The sequence below is a fragment of the Branchiostoma lanceolatum genome, chromosome 2, assembly GCF_035083965.1.
Source record: "Branchiostoma lanceolatum isolate klBraLanc5 chromosome 2, klBraLanc5.hap2, whole genome shotgun sequence".
In the NCBI taxonomy this organism is placed as follows: Eukaryota; Metazoa; Chordata; class Leptocardii; order Amphioxiformes; family Branchiostomatidae; genus Branchiostoma; species Branchiostoma lanceolatum.
In genome coordinates, this window is record NC_089723.1 from 30,432,453 (window position 1) to 30,460,016 (window position 27,564).

At 43.1% G+C, this 27,564-nt stretch overlaps 2 protein-coding genes across 13 annotated transcripts in view; one reads left to right on the forward strand and one right to left on the reverse strand.

Annotated features, from left to right (window-relative positions):
- The window catches only part of LOC136428536 (zinc finger RNA-binding protein-like), a 19,546-nt gene extending 13,592 nt beyond the window's left edge, over positions 1-5,954 (forward strand). For 11 of the 12 annotated variants that reach the window (XM_066418127.1, XM_066418129.1, XM_066418123.1 and 8 more), the window contains 5 exons: positions 1,570-1,658; positions 2,777-2,872; positions 3,498-3,707; positions 4,235-4,382; positions 4,856-5,954. In XM_066418127.1, coding sequence (XP_066274224.1) covers positions 1,570-1,658; positions 2,777-2,872; positions 3,498-3,707; positions 4,235-4,382; positions 4,856-4,938 — 626 coding nt within the window. In that variant the 3' untranslated portion in view covers positions 4,939-5,954. Of the gene's footprint in view, positions 1-1,569; positions 1,659-2,776; positions 2,873-3,497; positions 3,708-4,234; positions 4,383-4,855 lie in introns of those variants that run through there. The other variant, XR_010754629.1, reaches the window with a different exon arrangement.
- On the reverse strand, positions 5,685-26,106 carry LOC136428540 (ras-like protein family member 12). Its single transcript, XM_066418136.1, has 7 exons — positions 25,140-26,106; positions 13,451-13,507; positions 13,254-13,327; positions 12,736-12,815; positions 12,133-12,252; positions 8,869-8,965; positions 5,685-8,489 (listed from the first exon to the last, which is right to left on the reverse strand). Exons 1-7 carry the CDS (start codon positions 25,252-25,254, stop codon positions 8,286-8,288), a joined length of 747 nt encoding a protein of 248 aa, XP_066274233.1. The 5' UTR covers positions 25,255-26,106; the 3' UTR covers positions 5,685-8,285.
- Positions 26,107-27,564: the final 1,458 nt, after the last annotated feature.

The following is a 27,564-nucleotide window of genomic DNA, read 5'->3' on the forward strand; positions in this document are numbered from 1 at the left end:
GGGGCTGTTGTTTGAACAGTAGAGTGGAACCTGTTGTAAGTATCATTAATATCTAGTCTAATATCTGCGATAGTTTTACATTAGCAACCACTGATGAACCATGGGGCAGCTAGGTAGTCAGCCTTCTCACATTTTATATCTGTTGACACATGACAAAGTTTTTTGTCACACACAATTTGGAAACAAGTGCAGTTGTTGTGCTTTTGAATGGTGTTTCCCGCTGGCATATGTTTGTTACAGGGCTGTGAGATTGGACGCTGAGAGAAAGCCAACTCTTGTTTTTCTGCCGTCGTTTGTTGATTTCATGTTTCAGGTGGCACTGGTTGTGCTGGCGAGATTGGTACCTGCATGCCGAGTCGTGGACACGAGAAACCCACACGTCCTCACACCTATATCTGTCTCTTAACAGCCTTGTCAGCAGGAAACATGTTGTTTTGGTGGCAGCATCCCAGCCCAGCATTGTTCCCTTGATTTGCACAGGTTATCCTGGACACTGCTATTTCATATCCCTGTGGGCCAACTTCAAACAGTTCTGAATGGGACTGCAGTACCCGAGTGATCTGCTAGATGTCATGCATACTACTCTAAATTACAGTAACAGTAACTCGACCATGCTGGAAGGAAACATTGGCTCTGATTAGAATTGTCTGGAGTTTGAGGTAGGGGGGACTTTCCAATAGCAGTGTCCAGGATACTATGTGTAGCTTAAAGGAAGCAATGTAGAGTAGCTGAGGTAGAAAGAGCAATGCTGTCCCATGGTTCAAAAGGAACGATAAGAAAAGCCAGTTATTTATCCATAGTTTGCTTCTGTACATATTGTCTGTGACTATGATATGTAATGTTCTTCCCCTGAACATTGCATGCATAAGAACTGCATTGTGTGAGGAACCCGCTTAGGGAAGGAAGGCTTTGAATCCTTGAAGACCTGATCATGTCAAAAGTAACTTTCCTTGTCTCATGTTCATGATGACGTCTTGTTTATTGCATTGATGATGCCTTATTGACTGGAGGGATGCCCATCTCTCCAGTTCTAATGATGCCATTTGTTAAGTGCATTTTGTTCACAGTTACTAGTAGGGTTCTGAGAGCAAAGCCTTCTTCAGTGTGTACTAGCTCCATGCAGGAGAGAAAAGGCGGAAGGATTTTTGACCACATGTCTGCGTGGGTGACAAGCATGGAGGGCGCTAGTGTTAAGCCCCACGTCTTGTTGGGCAGAACACACCACCATGGCATGTGAACTTCACACATCCCCTACCCCCACCCACCTGCTTTCACATCCCTGTCCATCCTCACCAATTGACTCAACTCACTTTCCTTGACTTACTACATTTTTAACAACTCCTGTGTACAGTCTACCTCAGCTCACACTCTCTGTACTTTATATATATGTACCAGAAGTTTTCTTGCTTCATTGTGTTCTTTAAATTCCATCCTCCACCCCCTTCCCCCTGCTTATGCCATGGTGCGTGTCCACCTCCCGTACACATACCCCACTTGTGGCAGAACACTAAGCCCAATGTGCTGTTGTTGCACTGTGGTCAAACACCCATTCCCACTCCTACTCTATAGATGTTGTTGCGAAAGACCCACCGGATGTACTGGACAGGCAAAAATGCCTGGATGCCTTGGCAGCACTGCGTCATGCAAAATGGTTTCAGGTTCGAAACTCCAATTTCTCTTTTTACCTTTGCAGCCTTATCATAATTGTGTTCTGATGTTCGTACGTTTGTATTAGTCACTCGTACCCACTGGTAGTCCCAGCTGTTTGTAAGCCACGACGTATCGGGTATGTGCTGGAGGTATCAGCATAAGGCTGGAAAGGAAAATAAGGGATCTACTGTTGTGGAGACAATTAGGTTCTTTTTGGTAGCTAGTGAAACCTGTTGCATTATGTTGTGTCTGTATGCAGTGGTCTGGCAGCAATGTCAAATCACATTGTGAGACATAGAGACATTGTGTACGGGGAGGCCCTGGTAGCCGACGGCTTGGCCATGCCCGGTGTTTCCAGGAGCCTCTAATGCCAACACCAGTGCATGCTGCTTTGCACTCTGTTCTAGATAGTCCATGCTTCTGTGTGTATTTTACCATCAGTAATGTAAACAAAAACAGTGGTGCAGTTTGGCAGTTAGATAATGTCACAGAGAGGTTGATTTTGATCGGGGGTGCAGAACATAGCTGAAATGACACGACTGAGAAATGGTATTGCAAGAGATAGAAACACACTCCTTTTGGTAGAAGCAATGTATAACATTGTATTGGAGATATATGACAATATTAGACAGTTTTCATGCATGGTTTATAATGAATGTGTCTGATCACTTCTGATGTTGAAGCACACAGCCAAGATGAAAAAGCTCAATGTTATGTGGACAGTTGTAAACACTTTTGTGGCAGTTTCTTTTTGATATATACTTTTTATTGGTAAATGGAAGGAAAGCCAGAAGATTTCAATAACAATTTTTGGTACTCAAAATGTAAGAGATTGAAATTTTCATTTTTTGGCAATATCATTTCTGTGGAGAAATTGCTTGAGTTCTTATTACCCCACAAGTTCAAAGTCACACTGTAGCAATGGACAGAGTTGTTCAGGTTTTTCTTGAATGCATGTCGAACACCACATTTCCTTTTTTACGTTCATTACTTCACTGCCAAATTGTCACCTGGGACAGACCTGGCCTGCATGTTGTTGTATTACACAATGCATGTCAGTGTCTCTCTGTCTCCTGTGTTTCTGTGTACTGAATGTATGTCTTCACATCCCCGTTCCCTTTAAAAGGCTAGGGCTAGTGGACTGCAGTCTTGCGTAATCGTCATTCGAATCCTGCGTGACCTCTGTCAGCGTGTGCCGACCTGGGCCCCTCTGCGGAGCTGGGTAAGTGCCCTTCAACTGTCCATCACAATTAGCCATTAAACCAATGGCAGCATACCAATTAGTGGTTCAACCAATCAGACAGTGGCTGTAGGTCCGTTAGATATTTTCATTTTTGTTTTAATTTTGTATATTTTATGTTATGATGGATGTGGGCTATGAAAGTTGAAGAAACATGCATGAATAGATTCACACAATCTGCCCCTACAGTTTTGATCCTTTTACTGCATTTAAGTTCATGGTGGTTTTTGCAGCAACTTCACCACAAATTGAAAACAACCATGAAAATGCTTTATCTGTCTTCTGCCCGCCTACCATCTTGTTAAAACTGCAAACTAAAAACCACTGGGAACACTCCATTTTCTCTCCCTACTGCAAAATTAAATCACAGCGAACTCAAATGCATTTACTCTTTATCTGTTGGTGTATTGAGTGCTATCTTCACTGCTACCTTGTCCCCCCAACGACCCGGAGGTCAAGGGACTAGGTAGGTAGGTAGGTATTGAATTAGTCCAGATACTGGTAGTGTCGCCAACAATTTTTACAAGCAGAATTACGGACAAAGGTAGACATACTGGTCTTTAATTGGCTTGTACTAAGTATCCATAATACTGTTGCACAAATGTAGGCCATGGAACTCCTGGTTGAGAAGGTGGTGAGCAGTGCTGGCAGCAACCAGAGTCCGGGCGATGCTCTCCGGCGAAACTTTGAGGCCATCGCCTCCGGCATCCTGCTGCCTAGTGGTCCGGGCTTGTACGATCCCTGTGAGAAGGAACCGACGGATGCTGCCGGCACCCTTACGCCACAGGAGAGAGAGGACATCACAGCCAGTGCACAGGTAAGGAGCAGAAGTACATGTAGACTTTAGATATGTTCAATCGTATTACTCTTGGTGGAGAGGAATGTCCCTGTGGCTCAACTGGAAACAGCCTCACAGTTGAGCTCCTGGTTCCAATTAGTTGGTAACTGGGAAGCCAATTCCTGGGGTCAGGACATTTCGGTTGGAGCTGCACCGTCTTTGGGGGGGGGGGGGGGCATAAAATGGGGTCCCGTGTTCGAGGACATGCCTCGAGCATGTTCAAGGGGAGGGGCTAGCAACCTCATCCTGTGAAAAAAATGCCCTGCTACTGAAACAGCGAGGAAACTTGCTGAGACTATGCACTACAAGGGTCCGGACAAAGGAAATACTAGAGTAGGAGAATAGTAGACATTATATGCTGTTCAAGAGTTATGTAAAATCAAGTGTGAAGGAACTGTCTTTCAAATTTGTTGTCTATTGGAGTTTTTGTTCAAATTACTGCGTGTATTGAAATGTGTATGTTGACATCTTGATTAAGTAGTGTTTGTGTATTTATTTATTTCCAGCATGCATTGCGACTCCTGGCCTTCCGACAGATCCACAAGGTCCTTGGAATGGACCCCCTCCCCAGCCCCGCCCGCTTCGGAAATAAGCGCTTCAACCCGCGCAAGCGAAGGCGCGAGAACACGGACTCCAGCAGTGTAGATGGGGAAGGTACGCAACTCACAACCTAACAACTTTTTGGTCTCAGTTGCTTATACTCACACGTACACAAAAAATGATATTTCAGTAATGCTGTGAAAAGCTAAAGGGCAAGAAAATCTGATGGCTTTCACAGTCTTTCTTATTGGCGTTTGTCTTGTTTGCATAATCAGAATCAAAATATACATGATACAGTGTACATACTAGCGTGTGTTACACAATCACGTGCTGTCGTGCAGAATGTCACTATAGAAGCCAGTCATCACAGCCTCCAACACCATGGTAACAGAAAGTTCTCAGTCTAACAATAATAGGTCCATGTTAGCATTTACATTTACCTAAAGCAAGACAGTTAGGATGTTCCCAATTCTGACTTAGAGGTGTTGGTCATCTTCAGGCCTGACCAGTGGAAGGGCTGCTAGAATCATGAGTTAATCAGGCTACAGGTATATTATTAAGTGTCTTCCTTTTTTTCACATCTCTAGGTGATGGCAAGAAAGACAAGAAAGATGGAGAAGAAGAGGGTGGGGAGCCAATGGAAGATGCCTCAGACTTAGCTCAAGCTTAGATTTAATTTTCCTTTAAGGATATTGTTTCATCATATGTTGTATGATTTTGCCAAGTAGTCTGGCAAGCAAAGTATTCAGTTAGAAGGGAGGGTTATTTTGTGAGTAACCTTGACTTTACACATGGTAATTTGAGTAAATTTGATCTAAAGGCTTCGACCAGTATGGTCTGTACCATTGGAGGATTGTTGAGGAATTGTTTTGTTATTTTGTCAACATAGAGAAATGTACAGTAACTCTCTAAGCATTAGGAAAATAAGTTGTCTTAGAACTGTAGGAGATTTTTCTTGCTCACAGTCAAAAAAAAAAATCTAGTAAAAGAGGGAGTCAAACGGCAAAGTTGTTTGAAAAGAGAAAAACCCTAAATATTGGTGTTTGAAGGATAAGAAAGGGTGGGATAATTTTAGATACCCAAGTGTTTGTTCGTTGTTATTTTTGGCAGTAGCCAAATGTTCCAGTTGACATCTTGTAAAATAATCTGACAGCCTTTATTAACCACCATTGTTTGTATGCCCATGTTAAAAGCTTGTGTGTCTAACATGTTAAGAAACGCAACCATGTACAGTGTCACTGAACATAGCACTCTAGCAGTATTAATCATGACTTTAATCAAGAGAAGACAACGTATGCTGCAGTATCATAAGCAGTTTCCATTGTAAGAGCTGGAGAATAATGTGTTTTTGACAGCAAGACCAAGTTTCGTCCTTGCGTGCACGTTTTATAAGTGTTAAAGATAATGATTGTATTGTTACTGAAGCAAAATGTGAGCCATTAGTCTTGTTTTCCATTTATGTCTGCTAGACATTCCATGCTTTCATTTTGCATATGTGGTCGATGTAACACTTCCATAGACGGAATCTTATGTATGTACTCATTATGCATGGTGTCACATTTTCATTAACAGCTGATGTGTCCCTCGATTCAGAGATATTTGCTGACTGGCACTTTATTGGTGACTGTTCTTCCTACATGTCAGAGGATTATTGTCGAAGTGTATTACACCACCCACACAAGAGAAGCGGATGTTGTCATGGTCGTTTTTGTGTCAATGTGTCAATCAAACAATCAATGAAGTTGCAGTTAGAAATTGGTCTCACTGCCAAAGCCTGTCACACATAGCTGACCATAGCCTCCTGAACTTCCCCAGACAATGGTTGTGAGTTAGTTATGAGTAGGGTCATATGTGGTCGCAAGTTGGTAGGGGAGTTTCCCTTCCAGTCTCAAAAAAAAAAGTCGTCTGCGCCAGCTTACAGCAAATGTTGAGGAAGCATAGTCATATTGGATGCGAATAGAGGATTAACTGGAGCTAGAATAGGATGGATTCCAGACTATACTACTCCCGACCCAGTGCCGATCTTTGTTTGGGAATGGTCGGGAGCAAATGGGGGAAAGGTCCTGAATGTGCGACAGAGTTTGAATACAAGCAAGCACTGGTAAGGGCACACCTCTCCGAGGTAATGAACTTGATTGCATCAGAGTTTATTGAAAAATAGGGGAAGGTCAATACTAACATTCTGGCATGTTTTGTTAACAAACTAAGGCCATATTTATTTGATTATATGGCTGACATCCATGCAGGCATTAATTTTTGTCCATTTCTAAAATGTTTTCAGACATGCTGTAAATCATACAAAGCAGTTGCAAAATGAGAAAATGTAGATTGCAAAAAAAATATTTTCTGAAAACAGATACCAGGGGAATAACGTAGAATGCCAAAGTAAAAGAAGATGTGAAAGAACAAAAATGAATCTATTATTCGGTATACCATTTCTTCATCCTTCCTGACCGCGTAGATTTCTTAATGAAGGCGACTTTTTTTTGCCAAACTTTTTTTTATTCGCACGCATCAGTTTTGGGGTTCCTAGGGGATGTCATCCTTATAATCAAATCAACATGGCCTAACTGCAGTTAATAGGAAATACCATGGTTCTTCCATAAATGGAATAGGCAGTGTGATAGTAGGATGTCAGCTTGAAGACTCAGCAACTTGCTATCTCATACACATATAAACTCATGCCACCATGACCCCTTATCCAAATTTCGTGGCGTACAACTATTAACATATAAGAAAATTTGGACCTTGACCAATCCAATTAGCACTTCTCAACATAGCCCACTCTCTCTACTGCTAGCATTTTTAAAGGCTGGTTCACTATTGGTTATTGCCCAAATTGACAGAAATAGAGGTACAGTGCACAGACTTCTCTGTAAAATACATGTGTTTATTATGGTACAGCTGCTCCATATTTGTCATCAGCACACTGATAAGACTTAAATTGGGCCAAATTTTCATGTTGGGAAAGAACGTACATGAAAATTGGGTGTCAATGATAGGCATATTATGTCTGGGAGGTAAGCTTTTTTCTGAAAAAGCACAGTCCTATGGTCTTTTGGGGGGGGGGGGCAGGGGGTTGTTATCTAGTCCCTACCAGACCAACCGCGCCGGCCATAGGGAAAATATTTGCCAGCGGAGTTTGGCCATCGAGGGTTTCATTCGCAGGCCCTATGATTGCAGATTGGACCCCCTCTGCGTAGCCGACTCCCTTTATCATACAATTCACTCTATTTGGCCAATGTCTACTATTTTTCCAGCGATCCGCTAGTTGTTGTCCACTGTGTCTAGGGCACGGTATTGTAAGGCGGAGCCCAATCCTCTCCTTCCACCACCTTTTACCTCCCCAACCGAAGGCAGGTACCCATTTTTACACCTTGGTGGAGTCAGGAAAGTAGTGCAAAGTGCCTTTCTAGCCAGGGATCAAACCGGTGACTCTCGGTACCGTGTCCGCTATAGCCAAGCCACTCAGCCATTCGACGCCACATCCAATATACATGTACTGGAATACTGGTGGACTGCAAGCCTTTCTAAATTCTATTTACATCGGTACCCTATCAAAATTCTGTTACAACTTATATTCAGATTGGAGATATGTAAAAACAATTGGTTATGGGCTTGGCTAAATCTCAATTTGTCAGGTTAAAGCCCAACATAGTTGAACATACATACATTGCTTGTACGAGGGGAAGCCAAAAAGTAATTTGCAATTGGTCTTTATAGCAAGCTCATTTTTTTCATCGAATGAGGTGAAATTTGGCACAAAGGTAAAGGTACATATTAACGTCTTGAGACTGAAAATTTTGACTTCCCCTCGTAGCTCAGTTTGCAATATCGTGAAGTACAGTTTCGTATATGCTTCCTGTCATAAGTTGTGCGTGCCTCGTGCTCCTACTGTGCATTCCTGATGACAATGATTATTATTGATATGCTTTACATATTAACACTTCTCCGATTGCAGCATAGTATATATTCTACATCAAAATACATATATATATACACATATAAATATATTTTCTAAAATATTTTGGAGATATTGAAAAATCTGAATCCCGGTGAGGTTTTTTTCTGCACATTTTTGGATTTCCCCCCTCTTTTTGCTGCGGGTGAGCGTGCCCCCGTCGTAGGTAAACCCGACTTGTCCTCGGAAATGAAGAGAGGTGTAAGCGGCATGTTTCGTTCTCTCTCCCGTCTGATTTCACGTATCGCCCCGTGAAAGACCTGTGGAAGCAAATAGAATAACATTTCTCCAATTTTCAAATCAAGGGAGAAGGTAGTATCAAGGTATATTGTCTGTATAAATGTACGTCATCAATGTCAAGAGCAAGGCCACGGGTGATATTTCTGACCAAAAATTGCCAGTTTATCGTGCTCAATCATGTTTTTGCTAATTACTTTACCCGCAGCTTCTCTTTCCATGTTTGTTTTGCCAGAACGGTACGTCTCACAGACTTACAGTCTTCGCTCATTGTACCTACGGTGTTTACACAACAGTGCAACTGTAAGAGTATAAACTTACTAATCTACGGTTACAGTTTTTTTAAGACGACATATGTTTCTCTACCATCACTGACTGCATGGAAAAGAAAGCGCGCAATACCGTTTGAACGCCGTCATAGTCGCCAGCAGCCGACGCCTCGTAGAATGAACATCCGTACTGAGACGCTATTGAGTTACCCTCTGCTTTGCTCACTTGTCTGTAGAGAAACGAGATAGAAAACCATGTGTGAAGTCTGCCTTTTCACCTTTTGTCAAGTAAAGAAAAGACTTCCGTCGTGTATACACAAAGTCAGGTTTGTGTGTGGCATGTGGACGGCTAGCCTGTCGGAAAGACGCCATCTCTGTTGTCATTTCTCGCTTAGCCACGCAAAACAGCTTGGAAATATTTGTTTGTCTTTAATTGTTTTGTGAAATTTTCATTCTTAAGTCCAAGATTTTATCAAAAGTTATTCAGTATAATGCTGCTTTGACTGCATTTAGCTAGGGGGGCAAACCTACACCGCTCAGTCTCTGTCCCAACACAAGAACCATCCGCTAAAGAAACAAGACCACAGCACGTCCAGGTCAAGAGATACAAAAATGGAATTTCTGCTGCAGTACCAAGGTCACATACCAGGGGGCCCAAAATCGAACTTCGGCTTCACAACACCTGCCCACATACCAAATATCATCGTAATCCATCAAGAGGTTCTTGCGTTATGCTGACTACAGAAGTCCGGAAACACAAACAGACAAACAAACAGACAGACACACAGACACACCCAAAACTATATCTCCATTTTTCATGGAGATAATAACGCGTTAATGACCATAGCATATCCACAACATGGCATATCAAAATCGGAAATTCCGCTGCCCCTAGAAAGCCCCTAGCAGACCCATTATCAAACTTGACCTTCGTTTTCCCCACCCCTACCCACCTACCAAATATAACAAAGATCCATCCGCAGCTTCTAGAGTTATTATGCTGTACATACACAGACAAACAGAAAGATAGACACACAGTACCAAACAAAAACATAACCTTCTTGGCGAAGGTAATAATTAGGTTCAACTACTCTTGCTCACCACAAACGACAGTAGTCCCAAAATAAACATACAAATGAAGAAAGGGGTAGCGGGTATACAAAACAGGTCATGTTTTGCTTTAGTCGACTAGCTAGACGTTTTAAGGTGACTTTGTACGGCTAAATATTTGCACCGCAGCCACTTTTCACAGAAGTACATTTAGTGTTATCGTGGAGAAACCGTGTTTAGTTCTGTAGCCTCAAACATCTTAAGGCAGACCGACTCTAAGTCGCATAGAAAAGTCATAGGTTGAACCTTAGAAATAACAGACGGCACCAAACATCCCCCAGTGCCAAAAAATAACAGCTGCACTCTTAAGTGACACTTTGATACCTTAAGAGTAAATATACCGTCCTTTTGAGTAGATTCTAAGTACCAAGCAGCGGCGTTGTGGCGTCAGACACACTTGCAGTGCGGAATTTAATCTTTAAGAATAAGAAGGATATGATATACATCGCAGTGCTGGGAGGAAATCCCACTGGTTCAAATCATACACTAAATGTGTAGTAAGATTTTTTCCTTTTCACGAAGTTATAATGTGACGTTTGCAACGGTAATTATAAATCCCCAAAAGCCAGACGGAAAAAGCCTAAAATTTACACCACTAAAAAGCTTGTTAAATCATGTCTTTGCCCTATCTATCAACTCCAATCTCTGGTTTCCTAACGTTTGTCAGCACGTGCCTCTGAGCGTTACGAAGTCTGCGTCTAGTCGTAGCCTCCTAGCCCTTTCAGGCCTTTTAGGAGCTCCGGCGTTCCTCTTTTTTTGGGGCGCTTATTTTCAACACGGTCCAGGTTTCCTAATGCCGGGAAGATCGTTTTTATTTCCTCCTCCAGCGCTCCTAGAAAGGAAGCCTGCAAAGGAGGCTAGTTAAGCCGCGGCGGCTGTCGGGTTTTAGGGGTCGCCGAGTTGACCTGACCGGTTGAGAAAGGCATCTATAAATGAGGCGATAAAATTGGGGAGGTGGGTGGGAGTATTTCCCGTTTTGGAGGTATCGGTAAACGTTAAATTGGCCTTAGACCTGGTGTCAAATAAGACACGCCCACTGCGCCAGTTACTTACAAGGTCAAGGATACCGTTTGATTTATCTTAGTTTACTTTCTTTGTTATACTTATGATTTCTGTTTTTGTAGTCTGGGCCCCATTGAAAATCAATTTGAAAATTCAATAAATAAAATGAATATGTCGCTTTTTGTGGCATAGTGACGCCGCAGTCCATAAACCAATAGATGATAAACTTGTAATAAACACGTAATAAATGTAATAGTTAAATTGCAACTTGGAAAAGAAAACAGCCAGAAGGAGTCTGCAACGGAGGCTATAATAAACTTATATGTAGACAAAAATATGCCGATATCTTGGCGTCTATAATATTTGTGCTACCCTAGCTTTAGAAACCTCTTAGGCGCGGGTTCTAAGTGGCTGATATCGATAGTTTTGACTACCAAGCAAGTAGAATTAAATAAACGTAGCGTACTAGAAGATTACCGGGCTTTGGGGTTTTCTTTCCTTTTTATACAGACTCACAGAGACATAATAGACAAAACCGTCTCCCGTTTTAAGAGTCAAGTTGTGGATTCTTTAAAAAGCTTTGATACAAACTCAATTGTCTCGGTAGGAGTCTACACCAGACTCTCTAATGACTGTTTTGGGTACAAACTATTTTCTAAACACCAAAACAAACCGGTTGGAACCGGACGCGCCTTGCGTCTGCCCGAAATGTGGCGAGGTCAACGACCTTGACCTCAGGGGTCTAGAGCGGCGGTGAGGGAGACATTATGTGTAGTCAAGACACGTTTCTGACTGTGGTTTCAGGAAGTGATCAAGCGGTTTGGAAAGCAATCTACAAACAGATATTGGCAGTGCGTAATGGAGAGCGAGGAAAACGTAACGATTTTGAAAAGCAATCTCCAAGTACTTTTTTTCTGGTGGAATGACAATTTGCAGTAACTTTCTTTTCCTTTTTAGTTTGATTAAAATTAGAAACCTTCAATTCAAAAGAATTCTGCATTAATTGGTATTAGCTATAAATCGTAACCAAGAAAAGTCTGTGAGCATAATACAAAAGCAACCAATGAGTTTTGCCGTTATGTCCTAACATGCCCCGCACTGTTCTGACCAATCGCAAACTCTTAAACAACTTTTTTTGCAATGTTAGCTCACTATCTATCATGCGGGGACCATGATGGCATCAGGGTGTTCTGGCCAATCAGAAACCTTTATACAATCTTCCTTGGTAATGTTGGCCAATTAGCTTTCAAAATCATAACTCCGTTAACGAGATGGTAAATTTTACCTGTATCTCTCCATGTCTGTCTTGTTGCCCAATACAATCACGGGCGGCTCGTATTGCTGCTGGGTGGGCTTTTGTTGCGTCACTTCCTCCAGGTAGTCACGTGCTTCATGAAAACTCAGCCTATTAGAATAGAGAGTGATATCACCAATGATGCGACATCAAATAAACAATGTATGATTTATATGTAACGTTAGGCCTTTACTTCTTCTGGCCGTAAAGTTAATATCGTAGTTATATGCAATGTAGTTCCAATGCATCAAACTGATCAAAGTGTTTCCAAATATGCTCCTTCTTTGCAGTAATGGCACTAACCTGTAGTATTATAGTTAGTTGTCATACAGGGACGTATGCTAAATGGAAGGGATAGTGTAACGGATGTGACCTTTGACACATACGGATATGTAAATAGTTAATTAGGCAGACATATTGGGAAGTAGGGTTTGCCTACATAACCTAGTGATGAATAGCCTGGTAATAACAGCATTGGTCACGATACAAAACTAGCTTAAGTATTCTTTTCCAAATTTTTACATTTTTCTCTGCTACGTCTTGTATTTTGTTTCTTAGTTTGTTGGTACATTGTACGATTGGTTGTGTGCGGACCTGTTGTTGATACTATAAACGACGATGAAGGCGTCTGCCCAGCGTAGATACCGGTCATTGTTCTTGCCACTCCCTGGTTCCTGTAGAAACAAATAGATAAGAAGCACATTTAGCTAGGCCTTAAGGAATACTTAGGAAAGTAATGTCTGACAACATTACAGCCACAAGACACACTAGAGATAGCAATGTCAGGAAAAGTCTCGAGGGAATACTAATAACTACTATAAAAGAAATCTTTAGCTTGTCCTGGCATATGCAGCTTTTGAAACAAGACAACTGCTAATGTTTGTTAAGTTTAACCCACTTTGGACTTAGTCTAGTACATGTGCTGACGATTTTTGTAACACAAAATGCAAATATTATACGGACAAGCAACCACTCTCTCATTGGTCGAACTGTTAATTGCCATGCATATGCTGTCATTGGTTGGGCGGCTGATTGTGATAGACAACCAGGATCGGTCTATAAGTTGCTGGGCCTTGTCTGAACATACCGTCCTACAGACATAACAAACACACCTGTTTTGCCGTGTCCATTATTTTGACGACACTCGGTTGGTTGTCTACCGTCTCTTCTTTTGTATACGTGTCCTCTGTACACAACAAAAGTACATTCGTCAGTTCATCATTACATACAGGATGGAAAAAATCATATAAAACATTGAAGAACAATGAATGCAAAAATGTTGACTGTGAAAAAAGGTATGAGACGTTACCTAAGTTAGGGTCGTATTCGTTGATAAATCTTCGAGTCAGAAACTTCACAGTAAGTGCTGAAAATAAAATAGAATAAAATATAGATTATTAGAAACAAAAGTCAAACATTTTCAGCTTTGCCAGTAAGAATTAGTGACTGAGTGAGTGAGTGAGTAAGTGAGTCAGTGAGTGAGTGAGTGAGTGAGTGAGTGAGTGAGTGAGTGAGTGAGTGTAGACTCTACCAGTCTCCCCCGGTCGCTGGGAAAATAGTAGAAATTGGCCAAATAGAGTCAAATGTTTGAAGGGAGTCGGCTACGGAGAGAGGGTCAAATTCTCGGGGGAGACTGGTAGAGTCTAGAGTGAGTGAGTGAGTGAGTGAGTGAGTGAGTGAGTGAGTGAGTGAGTGAGTGAGTGAGTGAGTGAGTGAGTGAGTGAGTGAGTGAGTGAGTGAGTGAGTGAGTGAGTGAGTGAGTGAGTGAGTGAGTGAGTGAGTGAGTGAGTGAGTGAGTGAGTGAGTGAGTGAGTGAGTGAGTGAGTGAGTGCCATAACCGAAGTAAGTAGGCTCAGTCCTCTAAATATAGCACAACCTTTGGCTGAGAATTTCCGGTGTCTCCACTTGTAAGCTAGCACATCTGTTTATATTTCCAGTGGCAGAGCCGTGTGAACATGTCGCGTGGTTCAATCCTAAAGGCTTTCAGACGATAAGGTTTAGCTCTACGGGGCCCGGGGAGAATTCTTGCCTTGCCATACCGGGCGTTCTAGTTAAGGCTAAGGCTTAACCTAAAGTCACAACAGTTACTAAGATATGGATACCAGGTGATACGGTTAAAAGTAGAATTTCATACATCTATAGCCTCAACTACACGGTATATATACTGTAAAAGGGGAAATGTTGGCGGGATCTAATTTCGCGGTAGGGAGGAAATGGAGTGTTCGCGGTGGTTTTAAGTTCGCGGATGAAACTGCTATGCAGAGTTTTACTGTAAAAGGGGTGGTTTTAAGCTCGCGATGAAGAACGCGAACGTAAGACCTCATCGAACATTTCCTCTTTTACAGTATATCTTTCTCAAAAGTCACGTGACTTGATGAATGACGTCGTGTTAATACAGCCAAAAAAGGCCCGTCCTAAATTGACTGCATAGCGTTACTGTAAATGCATAAATGTTCGCGGGGATTCAATATCGTGGTAGGGAGAAAACGGAGTGTTCGCGGTGGTTCTGAGTTCGCGTTTGAAATGATAGTAGCGCTACAGTCACACAATAGAACGTCTTTTCGCGGTAGGTTTTAAGTTCGCCGTAAAGAGAACATAAAACCACCGAGAACAATTCTGCATTTACAGTATCACACGTCACGGGAAAGCGCCTGCGAAGCGCCAGCGAACACCCTGTCACTACAGGTCACGCTCTGTGACGACTGACTTGATCCATGTTTATTTGCAGACTCGCGCCGCTCTCTTCAACACGGATGTGGTGTACCAGGTACTGGATGTTCCCCGCCATATCTTGGTTTGAGCAAGGAGGATCTATTTTTAACCTCCTTGGTTTGAGCTCACTCTGGTCTCTTTTTCGGACAGTTGAAGCTGATATCTTAAATCCGGCAGTGGCTACCAAAAATCAGCGTTAACACGTAGCACCTGTGTTTTAGATGTGCAAGAGCACGACGTTTTAAAAATCATTCCGACGTAGACGCCAATTCATGGGAACGAGAGGAGGTGGGGGAGGGGGGGCTAACATTGGGGCCACGACCTCGTCCCCCATCCCTGCTCTAGTTCAACGTAACAGCGGGTCTATTTCAAAAGAGGAGTTTGTGTAAATATTTGCACTGTCCCAAATACAGGGGATTCCTCAAACACGCGGACACCGCATACTTGGAGACGTGCTAGCTCGTCGTCATGGTAACGGGATCCATCTTTGTTGCATCAACCTGAGAGAAGAAGGGGGCCTTGTAGCGACCCACCTGTGGGGACGACAAGGGTCCCAGCTGGGACACGGGGGCACGCCCCGCACCGTGTTGGGCCATTCAGACCCAAATACCAAAAGTACAACGGCATGTTTGCAAAATGTCGTCTGACTTTCGTTTCTACGTGCCTATTTGCATGGTTTTCCCACTCTTCAACCCTCTTTGGCGAGTCTACAAAGGTTGTGAAAACTCATTACAGTCTTCCCAATTGGTCTCAGTCTTGCACTTGGAAGGGCCTCCTTTTGGTAAGAGTGCAAACACGGCGCCAACTATACACTTGAAGGACGAGTAAAAATATTGGAAGTCTGTGTGCCAAAGTTAAACACAACTGTGATTTTGGTTCTTATTTCGCATTGATTGGTGTTTTACCTATGTTCTATCAATTGCTTTAGTTGATTGATTGATTTGAGATTTGACCTGTCAACCAAGTTCCTTTTCCATAAGGTATATTCGGGGACATATAACTGAAATATGATGCATGTTTGACAGTTAAATTAGTGCCAAAGCGTTTTATAGGGGTAGAATCTGGTGGTGAGATAATAACCATCTCTTGCGACCACATACAAATAACATTATGATAACAACGGAATCACATTTCCTATCCCCATTTGACTTCCCTTCTGAAAGACGGGTGCAGCCCCAACTGAGATGTCCTGACCCAGGACTTGAAGTTGAACCGGGGTCTCTCAGTTGGAACCAGGAGCTGAAGTGTGAGGCTGCCACCAGTTCAGTAGTCTCTACCAGACTAACTACGCCAGCTATAGGGAGAATATTTGCCCTGAGGGAAGTTTGGCCACCAGAGGGTTTCATTTGTAAGCGGAAACCAGCGGGGGATATAAATACCTAACCGTGGACTGATACAGTTATTAGGACTCAAATGACTGTGTATCTCTGTTATATTGTATCTGACCCTTACCTCTTCCCTCATGACCTCAATGAAAAGCGGCCTGCGTGCCGATTTGAGCTTATCATGAATAAACAAAGGTTCAAACAAACAAACTATTCCATTTTTTTTTGCAGAATTCTACGATACAAACCCCTGTATGAAAGCCTGATGGAGGCTACCACGTGTGGGTTGGCGACATAAAGAAAACGGGACAAAATAGAAGAAAGCCCGAAAAAAAACGCCTAAAAACACGTCAAAAACCAGCCGGACCCACTCCTCTGCTTGGGGAGTAGGGACATTTAGCCTCCTGGTCACTACCAGGCTCCACAAGTCGCTGGCAAAATCATAGAAATTGGCCAAGTAGACGGATAACTTGCCAGAGATGTTAGTCCGCAACAGAAGTTACAGTTTGCCACCTCTAGATGGATGGCAAATTGTCCCTACCTCCGTAGCCGACTCCCTTAGCATACTATTCACTCTATTTGGTCAATTTCTATTATATTTCCAGCCATCCGCAGGGCCTGGTAGAGGCTAGGGACATCCCCGGTTATCTAGGTTACCCATTTGTAAACCCAGCACTGATTATGTGATTAATCAGGACATGGTAAACACGCCCCAGACACGATCGTTAATTAACGAGCCGGCGATGATTACAAGATGATCTAGAATGGCTCAAACGTAAACATCACGGTTTGTTGTGAGCTCGGTTCTTCCGACATCTTCACCGGTCAAGTCCCAAAACGGTCGCTTGGTGACAAGAGGCAAAACGGATGCTGTTTTCCTTTCTTTAATTGGGTCAAGTATACTTCTTGTGGCAAAGTAAGTGGTTAATTGGTGGATACGTACTTCAAGTAGAGAAGACCATATAAGTATAAGTGGACTATATTTGATGATAGGAACTGGTTGATTTAAGTAATCTACTTTTTGCTAATCTCCTATAATGATATATCTAATCTAATTCTTGCTAATCTCCGAGTACGATATATCTAAATCTATATATGGATATTTTTTTTATATATTCATAATTCAGGTGGTCATGTTATCAAAAAAGAATTGCTGACATTGTTACATTTGTTTTAAAAAAAGCAGGTCTTAGTAGAAGGCTCTAGTTCTGGCGTTTTGATTATATTGACGTTTTTTATTGATTAAAACATATCTCCTTTTTTTCGCTGATTGCTACGTATCCCGTGTTCCAATATAGGCCCAGTAAAGGTATTCAATGTATGATTAGATTAACGTTTGAAGTGAAATTCCGGCCCGGTCATTTCGTTACATATTAAGTTGACTCAAACCTATCGCATTGCAAAACGACATTCAGGGAGTCACTATAACGTCATATATGCGACGTCATTTCATTGTATAAATGTGTAGAAAATCTGCAATCTTTAAGCCTTCACATGGACTGACTCCGAGTCCTGCCGATAATTATTCACCCTATTTGGGCCGAATTCTACAATCCATAACACCGTAGGAAGGCTTAGTGGATGCTATACTGAGTACCATTGAACGGTTGTTAACAACAACTAACTAGAACAACCATAACAATCAGAGAACTGTAAGCTGAATGGCGCAGTTCTTGAGAAGAAAAGGCGGTCGATTGTCTACCTTTCACCGCCGGGGAGTCGCGTCACGACCGACAGATAAGATGGTATGTTCGCAGGTCACAGATTTTGCAGTCAACCGCTGTGAACCGTCAGGGGGTCGGGTTCCCTTCAGCAGGGCTAGTATGTACTACACAGACCCACACAGCGGTAAACTACTCCGTAATAGAGATTTATTATGGGTTTCTGACATGTAGAGTTCGCGGCTGGGCGAATTTTTGGCCTTCGCCAAGAGAGTTATGTTTTGGGTATCTATGTGTCTGTCTGTGCATAACTCGAGAAGCTGAGTGAATGGATCCTTATATTTGGTATGTTTGGTAGGCCGGTGCATAGAGGTCGAGAAAACGAAGGTCAAGTTGGGCCTCCTGGCGACTTTCTACGGTACTGCAGCAGAACGTCCGGTTTTAATATTTCGTGTTCCAGACATGCTATGGTCATGATTTTCGAGTTGCAGATAGCTCTTGGGACAGACAGAGAGTAAGTGTTAACGTTGTAGGTATGGGCCCCCTAGCTAAATGTAGTTTAGCAAAGCGGCGATATTGAAGAACATTTCAATCGCACCCTGGTGAAAATCGCACAAAACAAATGATTTGTTTAAGATATCTCCAAGCCGTTTTCCAAATCATTTTTCACGTAGATAGACAGAATGTTATCATTCGTGAGAAAAAAAAGCTACGTGTAATTCCGTCGGTCAGTAATGCTGAGAATGCACACCAGTGACAAGTATGGTCGAATATTTATTACCCTTACCAAGGGTCTTGTCTGTTATACGTCAAAGTGCAGAGGTCAGACCTGACCCGAGGTTCCGATCCCAGCGACCTGTATCTAAAGGTTCTATACACTAACTTTCGAACCGTGTACTGCAAAGATTCATGACACAATCCGAAAGAAACTCACAGTCCCCTTCTTTCGATCTGTTAAGGTTTAGCGTTCGCAGTTTGCTTTTTTCATCCGTTACCTTTTATCTATATGACGTCTTGTCGAGGCGCCTCCCCTTAATTCCTTCCGATTGAAGTCTCCCATTCCGTTATATAAGAACGTTAACATCTTGCACTCTTCAGTAGCACTGTCAACGCCCAAATCAACCTATAAACGGAACAGTTTCCAGACTGTTGTGTAGACTCCAGAACGAGGGGTCAACTAACAGGACACACTTTAATTGAAAGCACAAACGATTCCAACTTTTTCTTCTTCAAATCTGAACTGCAATCTTATTCTACTTCCGCGATGTCTTGGTAATATGGAAATATGGAATATAGTTTTTCAATGTGAATTAAAAACAGCAAGAATGTTTTTGTGTTTGTACTGTCGTCTGATTTTGAACTAGACAGCCGTATCTTCTTGTTGTAGATACTCTATTGATCAATGTCTTTGGCGTTTTCTCAAAGCACGGAAGACATAGACCCCGTTCACACTCATTTTTTTCAATCGCGATTGAAGTATAATCGCGATTGAATCGATCCGATCGCGATTGATTTTTTCAGTGTGAACGCTCCAAATCGCGATTGGAACGATCCAAAACGATCCAATCGCGATTGGATTGTAACTACCTCCGGAGGTAGTTTGATTGGATTAATCGCGATCGGATCCAATCCAATCCTATCAAATTTTGAGTGTGAACACAACTACGATTCATTCCATCGCGATCGGCGGAGATTTCGGCTGGTTCCGGGGGTGGGAGGTCATACATGCGGGTACGTGGGGTCATAGTTCGCATCGCGCGGGAAAACAAACCCAATCCGCACGTCAGATCGCTCTTTTACAACTTTTCATCGTCAACAATGCCCAAGAAGAAGAACGAAACTCCGTCAGTAACTTCAGCTGGTGGCAGATGGCGCGATGAGGAGACCAGGGTCCTCATCGCAATCTGGGGGAGAGAGGAGGTGCAGGCCAAACTGGGGAAATGTCACCGAAAGAGGGACATTTACCGCACCAAGTGACAATGTCTAGCGGAAAAATAGACACAAAACAAGGACAACAACAACATTTACCAGATGATCACCGATAGCATGCTTCAATCGTGCTTCAATCGCGATCGGATCACGGCATACTTTAATCCACTTGGCGAAAAGCAGTGTGAACGCAAAAGTTTCTTTGCGTTCAATCGCGATCGGATCGAACAATCGCGATTATACTTCAATCGCGATTGAAAAAAATGAGTGTGAACGGGGTCATATATAGACTTGGTGTGGGGGTGCTTACGAACAATGGCGTAACTACTTCTTGCCTTGATCTGTATTCAAGTATTGTATGGTCTCTTCTAAGGAAAAGATAGATAACTAGCTAGAGACGTGAGCGTTCTTATTTCAGAAACCAGTGCTTCCTACAGCGCAACACAAGACCGCAGTAAATTATACGTTCAAGTTAAAAGTAACAGTTAAACGACAGAAGTACAAAGGATAATACACGTACAAACACTTGTATTTTCGTCTGAAAGGTGCCCACAGATCCGTAGCATATGGGGGTCATGATTAGCAACTGATGTACCGTACCAACGGGGAGTTTCAAGTAGGAAGGCCGCCATTATAGCCGACCTCGGGTGCACTGTTAGTCTGCCCTAGGCCTTCCGAAAGGATGGGATGCCTGCCAAGTTCAAATACTTGTTATCTTGTACCCTCCCTCGATAACAAGAGTCTGGACTTAATTTCTTTCCCTCTCTCTCGTGATAAGGTCTTTAAATGCAGCTGTGTCGTTGGGGGAGCGTCCAGGCATTTCGGTGCCAACCACCAATCGTGGAGTAGAATTCTGTCGGGAAGTGAGGAAGGCCAAGGTCTTACAGTTGTCCAATGTGGACTCAATCTACGTTAGTTACGTGCTCGCAATGGAGCATTATCAGATCCCTCAAATACGTCGTCATCGGCCCGTTTGGTTTTGATGGAGAGAAATACGGTAGTCGGATACACACACACTCTAAGTGTGTACTAACTAGAGCGTGCACACAGGCTCCGGTTTCTGCCAATCCTCAATTACCTCTTGTTTGCCTTTCTCTTGGACGCTTGTTAAAGGCGGAATTTGGGGATCATATCGCCGTCGTCAAGTTACTGGAACTGAAGCACTCTCTATACTCCCACGGCCGCTGGTCATGGAGGTATTGGCCCGGCACGTAGCGTTAATAAACCGGGCTTGCTTCCGAACCAGCATCGATGGCTCTTAACTCTCAAGGCTCTGTCAAAACCATTCCGAACGTGTGTTTCGCTATTTGGTAAACCCAATCTACCATTAAAGGAGCACACAGCAATTTTATAACGTTAAAACCGGAAATATTCTGGATATGGCAATCTGTAAGGTATCAACATTTGCTTGCTCATATTGGCACATTTCTATGATGATTTCATACTTTGGGCGTTTACAAAGAGCCCAAAAAAGCAAGCCGCACAAGGAGTCCTTTATATATTGTGACCACACAAAAATCAGCGCCCAGATTTTCACTGGGGTCTCATCACACAACGACATTGCACCTTTGCTCCATATACGTTGATATGCAATTACCCTGTACAGAAAGGACTAGAAAATTGAATTTCAAAATCCGACTCCGAATGTTCTGAAATTAATTGCTTTGGACTCCTGTAACAAAATAAAATCCAGCGCGTGTAAATATCACGTGCAAATATTATGGTTGGCGGTGCAATAACCCGTAACAATGTATACACACACGTCCTCGCTCTCCAACAAGCGGAAATCTGACCATTGACATACGAAGGTTTTAACCTCAAGGATGACAAACTTATTACTCAGGTGACTGGAGTTACTGGGGCAATTGTTGCTGTAGCCTCTACCAGGCTCCACAGGTCGCTGGAAAAAACGTAGAAATTGGCCAAATAGACGGATAACATGCCAGAGAAGTTAGTCCGCTATAAATGTTACAGTTTGCAAATTGTCCCTCCCTCCTTAGCCGACTCCCTTAGTATACTATTTATACTGTATATTATTTTCCAGCGACCCACGTAGCCTGCTAGACAAAGAGGCTAGTTTTTTGGCACACCGTTGTAGAACACTGACGAACCAGTGCGTCATCAATGGAAATGGGACGTGGTTGAAACTAGTGGGAAACCGTCAGTTTTCATTCAAACCGTCATGTTGCAAGGTTGGAAACTGGACGTATATGTTTTCACCCTTTGTTGAGTTTTCTGAGCATTTCGTAGTTAAGTAATTAGACCTTGCGAATCCTGAAACAAATAAGGAAGTTTGGACAAGCAGATTTTCAACAGACAAGACACGAAGCTTTCTTCTCGCGTTGACACCCTTATGAGCTAAAGAGCTTAAAAGATGTCCTTGGTGCATGGGCAAAAGTGATGGTGGCGGCAAAGACGAACCACGGAGGGAGGGGGTAGTGTAGGTTCAATATACAGGGGGAGGGGGGTGGGGGCTGTCGTTGTGTCCCCTATTTCATTTCTTCCAAGCCTAAGGCTATTGGCAGGATGATCCTGTCAGCAGTGGAAAAATCTACACTGCTGACAGGATGATCCTGACAGCAATGCGATTTCGTCAGTAGCCACTTCCTTCTTCCAATAAAAGCCTTTGCCAGTAAACAGCAGTCAGACTGCAGTCGCCCTCAACTCACTATCACCTGATTCAGTTTACGACCCCGCACAGCATGCCGCAATACGGAATGTTGAGTGTCGTAAACGTCCGGGCACTTGACTTGTAACTCTTGTCGGGATCAGTCCTATCTTAATAGGCGTGCTGCAGACGTCATGCTGGCTATAAGTTGTGACTTGGCAAGCGTGCAGCGCACGGCTAAGTGGTTGGCATTGACGTAGAAGTGTTATGAACTTGTATATACAGCGGAGTCAGGCACGATGAATTAAACGTTAAACAATGACAAACTTAAGTCCGTTTGGAGAGGCGAAGGTTGCTGCATGCGTAGTTTTTTGCAATCGATCTGACATAGACTTGTAGAAAGATCGGTTATATTTCCGGACTTTTGTTGTAGAAAGTTCGTGCCCGAAGGCTAGTTGCACCGAGAACATGGCAGAAACATAGGAGACATATCACGGTGACTTATGGACAGTGATTGACTATATCTAGATAAGTTGGGTTTTTCGTCTTTCCCTGCTTCCAAGAAAGAAGTCAAACCCCATGGCACGTTTCTAGATATAGCCAATACTAGTACTTCTGAAACCAGTTTTAACTGTAATTTCCAACACAAAAATTGGACTTACCCAAGTTTTCGACTGTATAACACCAGTCTTGGTGTTGTACAGTTAAAACTTGTTTCAGAATGATTTCTACCAACACAGATGAATTTTCAAGCTAATACTAGTACTTGCGTAGTCTCTTGTTACAACAACGTCAATCACTGGCCATTGCCTCCTATGTTTCTACTGTGTTCTCTGTGCAATGGGGGTTTCATTTCATAGGGTTTGACGTCGAAGCAAAGAAAGACGAAAAGTCCCACTTTTTCTATAATCTGTGGGTTCTGCGATCTGTCCTCTAAGCTTTAATACGCTGGTAGGGTAGGACAGACGATGTGGCAGACAAAACGTTTTAACACCTCGACCCCCAAGGAGTGTAGATGGACCAGGGATTTCTGTTCTTGACGCCTCCTCAGTATCCTATGATTGAAATCTGGATATGGATACAGGAAGAGTTCATTAGGTCGGGGGGGGGGGGGGGGAGTTGAGACGTGTAAAACCCACCGTTAAGAGGCAACTAAAGCAATATTAGGGCCAAAAAATACAAATAAGATAATGCTGAAATCTTTATGGTAGTGACATTTACTAACATTGTTTATCACATTGTAATAACTTCATACTTTAAGCATTTTAAAGCAGCGCAAAAACGAGGCGTACAATGATCCCCTTAGTTTTGCGAGCCTACAAAAAACCCGCGATGATTTATTTTCAGTGAGTTCTCACATCACACCGACGTCGTATTTTTGCATCATGTGATGTCGCTATACATTGTGATAGTGTTGTTTGAACTAATCATGTATAGAAATGAATACATAAATTGACTTTCAAAATCCAATTTTAGGGCCCAAACATTCACGGTTTGGTTTTCCTTTAACCGAACCTGTCCGGGTGAAAGTAATCCTGTCTCTCGGGTGAGCGACAGTTGGAAGGACGTCTGGACACGCTAAGACAGAATTAAGGAATTTGCTGTACACAGAAGACGTCATCTATTTAAGTACATGCTGTTTCGTGTCAAAACCACAATCCCTGACTCTGTCGTGTTTGTTGTGAGTTCAAAATCCTTCTTTTCAGGTCTGTGTGCACTGAGAATGTAGTTGCCCCAAACGCCAATTTCACAAGCGAGTTACTGTGCGAACATTGTCAAAATACAGTCACATTTAACACTCTCTATGTGATCAACAGTTAGTCTTATTACTCTTACTCTGTCACCTGTTCAAACAATACACAATAACTCTTTATTGATTTATTTCCTGACTATATAGATTATAACCATTATAACCCCGATGTAAAATCTTGAGACGACATTGTATTTAACCCATTTCCTTCAGTTCAAGTACTTCATTTACGTCATAAACCCCAGCTGAGCTAAGCCATGGCCTTATTGCCTTTATACATCATTGGTATGGCCTTCCGTTCTGCTGTCCTTTTTTGGTGTGTGTGTCGCGGCATCGTGTGTGTGTGTGTGGGGGGGGGGGGGTTCTGACGATGAAACATACTATAGCAGGTGCAAATGCGACCCCCTGGTTATCATTAAGATAGAGGGGGGTCTGTTTGAAACAGCCACTTGCACTACATTTGTTTCCCTCAGATAAGGCCCCATAACCCCCCTCTTGTCAGTGTTTATCGCTGACTTCTTACAAAGACCGCGGTCTGGCCAGACAGGGATGTGGGAGCACAAGTGTCTGGACGCCATCTTTCAAAACAAATTGAAGTGATGTGTGGTGGATGGTGTATACAGAGACAACTTTTCTTCCCAAAAATTTGGTCGAGATATTTAAATCGCCACTAAGAATGCCAGTGCCGTGATATCAGGTGTGTATTGATTTGATCTGAAATATCACTTGATATGATGTGATGTGATGATATGATATGATATGATAAGATATAATATGATATGATATGATATGATATGATATGATACGATACGATATTAAAGCACATGTTAGTATTACATGGCCGGCCGGTGGTGTTTGATTAATTACTTTTTTTAGCATTGGGCCATAGCTGGTTCATTGAAACACTGTATTCACATCTTTGATGAAATGCACACACAAAAAATATTGTAGAGAAAAAAGAATCGTAACAAAAAAGAAAAGACACCGTTGGTCATATAGGTCTCGACTCTCACCTGACTTGCCAGTTCCCTCGCATCCCAACATGGCGATGTTGTACTCGGGAACGGTGGCAGCAGTTTTCTCTCGGTGGTGAGAGTTTCCCGACACTTTCTGTCGCAGCCTGGACATCTTGGCGCGAAGCCCTGAGGTCAGTCAAGGGAAGGAGGGCTAGGGAGAGTTCAGCAAGTCGGTCGCGTTGTTTCCGGGGCTGGTAAAATACTCTAGACCGCAGCTCCGGTGTGTAGATAGGATAGCAGGAAGACGAAACTTTGGGTACAAAACACACAGAGATGGACCCGCGCGACGTTCTCAGAAAGGCGTGACGGAAGGCTCAGGACTCCCCCGTCGGTACAACCCGCCGAGCAGAGCCGCCAACGTTCCTGCGGAGGGACGATGCTGATTACCTAGACGTCACCGGCGGCACGCAACACATGGAGACAATCAGAGCCAGGCGGGGCTGTGTGGGGGGAAGACTGCCCCGGGACTCGTCCATGTCCCGTCCACTGTCAGCCACAGCTCGACTTGCCAGAGCAAACAAACAGCACGTCTCGGAATAGGACGGCTTCCATTCACTGCAAACACACGGGGCCCGGCCGCCTCTCCAATAACCTCAAATCCCCTCCCAATGGTGCTCCCTCAGTCAGGCACCCGGATCCGGCGGCTTGGAACACACGAGCGGCGGCCTACCAGCCCTGCATGTATGAAAGGACGCAAACTCTTCAGGGTTGCCCGCCGCTAAACAAAGAGGAGGAATGGCACGCTTGTGCTGCTACCACTGCGCTAGAGAGAGAGGAGAGAGATGCCAGAATATCCCTGGCTGAAATCCGATAAACAAAGAAGTAACAGAAGGCGCGCGCCGGTGTCGATGACACAGCGTAGACGTTAATGGAGGGAAGTGTTTACTTTTGTGGTGGCGTAAGGAAAGCCAGGATGATGAGTACAATCCCGCCCACCAGCGCCCTGACCCGACATGCGCATATCCAGGGGTAGTCTCTACCAGACTAACTACGCCGGCTATAGGGAGAATACTGTTATTCACTTTATCTTCACGGTAGCAAAATTTCACGGTGTAAGGAAAATGGACATTTTCACTGAACTTTAACTTCACGGTGGCGGCAAGTGATTTACAGAACCTATGTGTGAAGGAATCATTGTAATGAAAGTTTCTTGCAAGTTCTTGCCCGTAGGCTAATCTTAAATACATACTAATAACATGAAAAGAACGGACAGACAGTGAACAATAGAGTATTATGATAACAACAGTTTTTTTACGGTGATGATAAGTTCACGGTACAGAGGTGACTGTGAAAACAGTGAACAAGAAACAAGAATTACAGTATTTGCCAGGGAAGTTTTGCCACCATAGGGTTTCATATGCAGGCAAGGGGGAGATGTTAACCTTACCGTGGACTGACTTTCCTAGCCAATTATTCCCTTTTTGCCGAATTCTACTATCCCTTACCCCCCGTGGGAAGGCCTGGTGGAGGCTAACCCAGGGGCCCCCTGCATCTGTTGTATATACAGTCTGTCCAACAGAAGTTGTTACACGACTAATTAGTAAAAGATTTCGATCAGAAAACAACTTTGAGCATCTGTTCAGCACGGGATTTTAATTAGCAGGCCTTGATTAAGATAAGGGATACTTCGATAGAGTCTTACGTAGCAATAAGTGACATGGCCTTGTTTTTTTACTTGAAATCCCACTTGACGTATTGATCTAAACATTTTGAGTCTTTGTCAATACTAGAATCAGTATCCGGTTTGCTGGTAAACTATGGTGAAAGTAGCGCATGCATTTGAACTTAGTATGAATCATATAGATTTGCGATTTCACCAGCACGTATCATCTCAAATCTCAGTCGTATACGCTACATTGTTTTCTTCTGGAATTTACTAAACCTAGTTAATTGTGCGTATGTACAACTATGAACTTCGCTCGTCCACAAACAGACAAATCGAAACACTGTCCTTAAAATCTTACAACATCCAATAATTAAGGGCGGGCTCACACTTATGCGTATATCAAGTCTGTATGAGTTCCGTACCGAAATATTTTGTTTCGCTTATGCAGAATTTGCGGCCAAAGAAGCCGTTTTTCGGTTCGACAACCAGGCTGCACAACGGTGGCTCAAAGGTACGTACACCTTCTTCCCTGCAAAGTTTAACTAAGCCAAAAAATTCCAATACGTAACTCATACGGACTTGATATACGTGCAAGGATGACCCCCCCCCCCCCCCTAAATACCGTTCCGGTAATGGATTAATATAGGCAGTAGGTACACCCCGACATTCCCTGACAAAACCAGCGCAAGTCCTCAAATGACATCTAAAAAGTTAAAGGAGGAAAAATTGACAAAGTAAGAGAAAGAAATAGGCAAACGTCTTGTGCATTATGCCAGCTGTTTACTTGAGACTAAAATCAGCGGAGATAGACAATTC